At 42.2% G+C, this 7,461-nt stretch overlaps 1 protein-coding gene across 1 annotated transcript; it reads left to right on the top strand.

The window, feature by feature from the left end:
• The first annotated feature begins 5,242 nt into the window (after positions 1–5,242).
• Positions 5,243–6,827, top strand: irx7 (iroquois homeobox 7). Its single transcript, XM_021567367.3, has 2 exons — positions 5,243–5,536; positions 5,740–6,827. The coding sequence occupies exons 1-2, from the start codon at positions 5,243–5,245 to the stop codon at positions 6,523–6,525; spliced, it is 1,080 nt and encodes a 359-aa protein (XP_021423042.3). The 3' UTR covers positions 6,526–6,827.
• Positions 6,828–7,461: the final 634 nt, after the last annotated feature.

The following is a 7,461-nucleotide window of genomic DNA, read 5'->3' as shown; positions in this document are numbered from 1 at the left end:
GGTTAAATGGGCACTTCATATCAGCTGTTGGATCACAGGAGGTTGGTGGTGCCTTAATTGGGGAGGACGGACTCGTGGTAATGGCTGAAGCGGAATCAGTGCAATGGTATCAAACACATGGTTTCCATGTGTGCTTCGATGCCATTCCATTGGCTCTGTCACGGCCATGAATATGAGCTGTCCTCCCTCTCAGCAGCCTCCTGTGGTTGGGATGGTCTTAAGATTTAGTCGATGGATAATAATATCAAGATTTTTCTTTATACACGGGTATACTAACAAGATTACATTTCATTAAATCCTCAGCTTTGGACCCCGTAGTTCAGCTCTCACATTATGACTCCCCAACAACAAGAAATGAAACTTGTGAGAACACTATTTTTTTTTTTCTTCTTTTCATGGTGATATCCTCACTTCTTTTCTAAGCCTCCTTTGATCTACATCAACCTCCTCACTTTGCAGGCTACAGATGGAGTAAATATGTGTCGCGGTTACTCTCCATACGGCTTTAGCCCTTAACTCCAGATTAGCTGAAAAGGGCAGCAGCACTTGCTTTTGGATATCAGAAGACATGGGGGAACAGAGGCAAGTGTTTTTGTGCTTCATTTTTTTGAAGAGGGGGAGGCTATTGGAGTGTGGGATAAGAGGGGGGTTTCTGTAATAGATACTTATTTTACTGCCCTCAAGCTCTCAAACAAAGTCCCCCTCTGAAGAGATTATAACCCAGGGAGGGCACATTAACTCTAATCCCATGCTTTGAGGCCTAGCTCCCCAATACTAACCCCCTGTCCCACTGTCTAGATCCCCCCCCCCCCCCCCCCTCACTGCTGGAGGGGCTACCTTGTATCTGGCCCATGTGTGAGGAGAGCCCGTGGCTACACATTAGGGGGGTTGGGATGGGGGGGGGGGGGGGGGGGGTAGTGTTTCAATAGCACGCTGGTTCTAATGAAAAGCATTGAGGGGTGCATACTGCTGTGTAACTGATTCCTCTCTCTGAGGAGATTAGGAGACACATTGTTGGTTTGGTTGCTCATTTCCATGAGGGCACTGCCTCCGACCAGCGCCTGCTTTTCATTGTTATAAGGGTTGAAACACAGAGAACCAGTGCCCCCGGCTTCCTTGTAGCCTTTGTTTTACAAATGGGCCGAAATGTAGATGTCACGTCACAGATGCCCCACAAGCTCATTAGATGCTGGCAGTGAACTTAAGTTCGTTACATTTTAGGAGTTGCTTTCTTCCCCTACCCCCATTCATAACTCTTTAACAAAACAAGCATACGTACATGGCACCACGAGTAGCAGTGGAATTATTTGCCACAGTGTACATTAGCAATACATTTAATCCCTCTCTTATTGTGGATGGTTATTTTCCAGTAATAATAATTGGAAATCTTGCAGCATGTAGAAAAAAAGTACTCCCGTGTCACATGTTCCGCTGTAGCTACTGTAATATAGTAGTAGATACTATATGTCTGTCTGTGGGAGTTCACTATAACCAATTTTTCTATAATATGTCATTCAGTGTCTACAGTGCTATTTCTGACTTCAATGAATGAATTATGTACTCTCCTGGGCAGCAGGGCATGTTGACTTGCAGATGTGTGTTGGGGGCCACCTGGACCAACATACCACGCTGAGTCCCCCTGTCACTGGGGAGGAGAGGCAGGGCGTTGCCAGTTAACAGCTAACGAGCTGCTCTGGCACAGCAAGCCTGCCGGGGAACTACACTTGCTGGGCAGGCTGGGGGTCCTAGGGGCCCAGTGAGGCCTCGCAGGGGTGGTGGTGGTGGAGCGGGCCAGTGTCCTACAACGTCCAACGCAGCAGCAGAGGGCCCAACCAGCACCACCAGCAGTCATTCAGTCCCCCAGCTGTTGGCCTGTCCGTCACAGCCTAACGAACACGGCCTGTCCCTCACCCAGCAGAGGGCCGTCAATCAGAGCACACCCAGGAGGGAGCAGAGGGGCGGGACACCAGCCTACCGCCCGAGACACTAACAAAGACATACTTACATTTGCAAGCGGTTTCAGCGCCACTTCTCTATAAAAAGAATGATAGAGTGTAGCTGATAAGAGTAATGACAAAGGACAAAGAGGTAGGAGGGATGAGGGTCTGAAGGGAGGGGAGGGGAGGGGTTGATAGCTGAGGAGTGGGTGGGAGAGCTTGATAAAATGTACACTTTTCTTACATTTCTCCATTTGGGGTTGTGTCCCTCTAAATCATATGACCTGGGAAGAATGGGATTTGTTATATGATGAGTTGACATTCACTTAATTTCCTGGAAATGGAACAGAACGTTAAGGGAATGAGCAGGTTGATACATTGACTTGTTTCACTGAGTCAGATTTAAAGAGGTAGTGTATCTTGCCTCCTATGTTTATGTTACATTAGTAGTGATTAGTTCTGTATTTGGGTGAATTATATTCAAATAAGCATTTTAGAAATGCGTTCCATTCCCTCTTTATGCCAAATATCCAGATTTACTCTCTGCTTACCACTTTCCCTCTCTGTTAGGAAAAGTACAGGTATCTGGTTGTGTTTTTTTTTTAAACGAACAAGGGCTAGGTGTTGAATACTCTGTAGATTCCCTTTAAGCTTTTGTTGTGTTGTTCGCACCTTCTCGTGAGCTATTCTATTGACATGCCGTACTTAGGCCTTTTGTTGTGTCAGCTCAGCGGCAGGTGATGACCAGTAATTGAAGTCACACCTAAGCCCATTGTTGTTAGTAGCTCATTAAGGACTCACGCTGTTGTCATGACCCTGGATCTTCTCATCAATCAGAGGCCCACTGTTAGACTATAGGGGGGGGGGGGGGGCACAGATATAGAATACAGTATGAGAATGGGAAATTAAAAGCATAATTGAGAGTTCCACTAGAGAAAGGAGGCTTGAAATGTTGTCCTGCATGGCTCTTCTCCTGGACTTAATCAGAGGCCCACGGTTAATTGGCACAGTTATATAGGATTCTGTATGTACGAGAGTGGGAAATGAAAGGCATCATTGAGGCTCCCAGTCGATTCCATCTATGATGGACTAAAGTGGGCCTGCTTGTCTTGTCTAAAAGGGAGTTTTCCCGGAGGAAACTTTTGCATTCACCTTAAGACCAGCCAAGTCGTGCATGTGCTGGCCATATAACACTCACAAGAGACTATCATTCATTTTATCTTGTATACTGAATCTCACAGGGAACTGAGGACAGTCCTCCTCCATTTGGCCACTCTTCTGGGCAAACGAGGGACATCCTGAGAGCAAACAGTACTTATGCAACCTGTCAGAACAAGACCAACACCTGCATTGTCGCCGACATGCGAAAGAGGAAAATAATTGAAAGAACAGTCTACAAGTCAGACAAAAGCAATTGCCCTGAGCTGTTTGTGTTTTAAGACATACTGATGGCATTATTTAAGCCTTTGACTCATTGCTCTCCAGTCAACTCATTGTACCAGTTGAACAAATTTGCTCTAGGCCTGAGGGACCTCGCCCAAATACCCCCTCTCCCCTGTATTTCTTCCCATTGTTTATCCCTTTCCATCTACCTAATGCCACACACACACACATACACACACACACACACACACACAGACAGAAACAAACCATCTGTGGAATAGGCCTTTTGAATAACCTCAATGTTCAGCATAATGTGAACATTTAAATCAAGATGATTTACTTCATGAATTCTGCTAATAACAGATGAATAACAGATGCTAGTCTTCTGTTATAAATGTATCTTACTTCAATAACATTATTTTTTAAAACAAATAAATAGATAATACGATATGTAAGCTATGCGTTGTTATATGTATATATATATATATATATATATATATATATATATATATTTATAACTTCTTCTTTTTTTACACCTTTATGCAAACATGGCTAAATATTATTATTCTCTGACATGTTGATACTTATATTTAACAATTCACCCTTTTAGAAATGAACCAGAAATACCTATAGTGCGCACAAATTCTGTAAAAACGTATCCTTTAACTGATGTCCTTTTGGAGAACATGAAAGGGCAGAGTGGAATAAGAACCCTTCTTCTTCTCGTATCTTCTCGTAGCTTCTCGTATCTTTAACAACCATTCGACCTTCCCACATCGCCATTTGTTATCTCATAATTATCATATACATTAGTCAACACCTGTTTCACTTAACCACTTTTAATTAGGCCCGTTGAAACGACATGCTGAAGCCACAACAAAACTCTCCGACATGCAAAGGGAAGTCTGTTAGGGTTCAATCACAATAAATTAACAAAAAAAGTTCTGAGGCAGGTAAACCCATTGACCAATTGGCACCCAAAGATTAAGCCTACATTTGTTAATTAGGAATAGTAAATCAAGTAAATTGGTATCTAACTAAATATGTGAGATGTTTTCCGATTTGATATGAATTTACTAGTTTAAGATAGACTTGTGGAATATCTGCATAAAGCCTACATTTTGTTCGTTTCAGATGTTGAGGGACATTTAGTATAGGCTACAAAAATCCATAGCTTAATTCAAGTTACAAATATTAGATGAAACCTCAGACAAATCCAAATAACAATATATTAAAGGCATTACAGTTTCAGTCAATGGTCATGGAAAGAAACCTGAAAATCTGTTAACATCATTAACTAATTCAGTTGGCTAATTAAATTCACAGCTATATGTTCATAAGTCAATTTCCAGGTCTGCCAAGATAGGTCTGCCTGGTGTTAATCTTATTCAAGTAATTTTATTTATTTATTTTATTATCAAATTTGATGGGACACTTGAGTTTGAGTTTAAAATAGTTCCATTCTTTTTTGGAAAATGTGTTTATTCTTTTCCTGTAAAACACTTAATTTTGTTGGATTTTTTAAATGTTGGGGTAAGTATAGGTGAAATGATTACGATTTGTTGGGCGTTAAATAAAAGGTGGAATTTTGGCTAATTTCAGGTGACCCATAAATTAATAGTTTGGAATTGTCCCATTATTAAGGTTCCCGATCATGTTGTGACAAAAAAATAGTCAATTATTAGAAATATTTAGCTAGATCTCTATATCCTACGCATCAGAATAAAATTGTGAATTTCAAATTAGGTTTAATTATTCGTCTCTCACCATAGAAATGCTTGGTTCGAGATAAGTATCACGTAGGCTATTTAGCGCCTTTAAGAAACTGTTAAAAGGAACAGCGGAGTTCTCCTTTGATGGGATTTGGTCCGAGTGAAAGCGAGTCTTTTCAACCCGTCAGTCGCCGCGGCCAAGGAACGCCCATGACTGCACAGGGGTATATTAAAAGTTCGCGAGGGTGCACATACTGTCATTCACAATCTGATAGTCAGGACGTAAGGATGCCTGCGTCACAAATTGGATTTGGCAACTTCTTCTTTGAAAGAAACATCAACATGCTCCCTGGATATCAGATACCGGGTTTGGGATCTCAACCCAGGGTACGACAGCAACAAGCCCCTCATCTTGCTGCGATGACTGGGGTCCCTTTGGCATATTCAGGACTACAGGGATACAACTTTATCCCCTATCCACACTACGGACACATTGCGCACATGGTAAGTTACTTGAGAATAGCCTATGCTTCTAATGGATAATTCATTACATTTTGTAATCTGAATACAACAGATACAACGTATAACTGTGCTTGATTGCTTGCCTTTCTCGCCAATAAAATGAAATGCGTAATTACGCACTTGACAAATCAGTGTGGTCGGTTATGCAGCATTTTAAACGTTGCAACTCTCCCTTGTGTTTTCAGAACAACTCCTTCGACCTGAAGACTGTCTCTCCGTATTATGAAGCGCTTCTCGGCCGAGGAGGGCCGTTCTACCCACAATACCGACCAGGCGCAACTGATGACCCAAGCAGAGTCGCCAAGGTGGCTACCCGGGAAAGCACCAGCGCGCTCAAGGCCTGGTTGAACGAGCATCTCAAGAACCCATATCCTACAAAGGGCGAGAAGATCATGCTTGCCATCGTAACCAAGATGAGCCTCACGCAGGTGTCAACTTGGTTTGCCAACGCCAGGCGACGGCTGAAGAAGGAGAATAGGGTGAGCTGGGCGTTCAAGGGGAAATCTGACGAGGAGGAGGGCGAAAGCGACGAGGAGAAGAGTGATGTCACTCTGCAGAAAAGCGCTTTGGTTGATGAAGACGAAATAGATCTTCAAACCGTCGATGACAAGGTGGAGGATATTGGACATAGAGTGGACAACTCAACGCCAGAGTTGGTGGATGCACGCCTGGAGAAACAATCAAGCGATGACCATAGAGACAGCACGCGTGCTCACGGGGAAAATTATGTCGAAAAGAGTTACACCAAACGCACATCATCCCCATCTCGTCTAGGATGTAAGGACAACGCTGAGTGTCAAAAGCCCAAAATATGGTCTTTGGCAGAAACCGCGACCTCGGAAACGGTGAAAAAGCCCCACCAGGACAATGAGTGTCATCCCAGGAGCACAGAAATGGGCAAATTCTGGTCAGAATGGGCATCAAGGAATGGACTGTATATTCCCAGATATACTGCTCACGATATTCTTTAACGAAGCATTTACAGTTTTAAATGACCAAAAAACACGTTTACATCTTTTGCACTTTAAAATGCCAAACTCCAGGGATTGGAACAGGCTTATTTTTTTTATGTGGGAGCCTACACGCTTACTATGGAAAATGCTGGGCAGGCCTATATGTTGTTTGGCTTCTTGTAAGACCGAAGACACTTACAGAGTTATGTTTTGTGTACATACGTGTAGATGTATTTGCATGAATAATCTGTACATTCTAATTTCATTTGTCTTATCATTAACATTTATTTTGGTAAAATAAAATCCCTCAAAATATTAAATGGAATTGTCATGTGTTGATCATTCACCAGTTCTTACTGTTTTTTGGGGCAAGGTCTGGCAAGGCCACAATCAGATTTGTAATGTTTTATATTTAGCTTTCCAAACTTATTCTGGTAGTTTATTACGATTTTTATTCCAGAATATTGCTTAATACCTGACTGTAAAGATTTAACAGATTGCTTGATATGCAAATTCAATATTTGTTATCTAAACCTCAATCAATGCAGGATAAACATTGTTGAATAACAAGGAGGAAAATGAATCATGGCCCATGGTGACATGTTCACTGACTGAAATCATCCTTTAATCAGTTAAAATAATTTCAATTAATTAATAAAGTAATTGGTTATCTCATTGTTGGGCCATGCAGGGTGATAGTCACACTAGCAATTTGATGGAACATAGCCCAAACAAGGAAACTGCATGGGGGTCGTTATCCAAATTCAGACAATAGTTGAATAATACAGTTTCAAACCAGAACACAGTAGATCTGCAGATGAGCAGAAACAGATTGATCCTACAATGCAACTTGAAGAGGCCAAAAGGGGGAGCAGGCCTGCTAACCAAAACCAGTTCATTTTTTCTGCATCTCCAAACCTCCACATGGAAAGAGAGAGTGTGTGTGTGTGTGTG

Source organism: Oncorhynchus mykiss, chromosome 16 (assembly GCF_057628025.1).
Source record: "Oncorhynchus mykiss isolate SJ-2025 chromosome 16, ASM5762802v1, whole genome shotgun sequence".
NCBI lineage: Eukaryota > Metazoa > Chordata > Actinopteri > Salmoniformes > Salmonidae > Oncorhynchus > Oncorhynchus mykiss.
The sequence above is the reverse complement of the archived record's forward strand: the minus strand, read 5'-3'. Positions and strand labels throughout refer to the sequence as shown.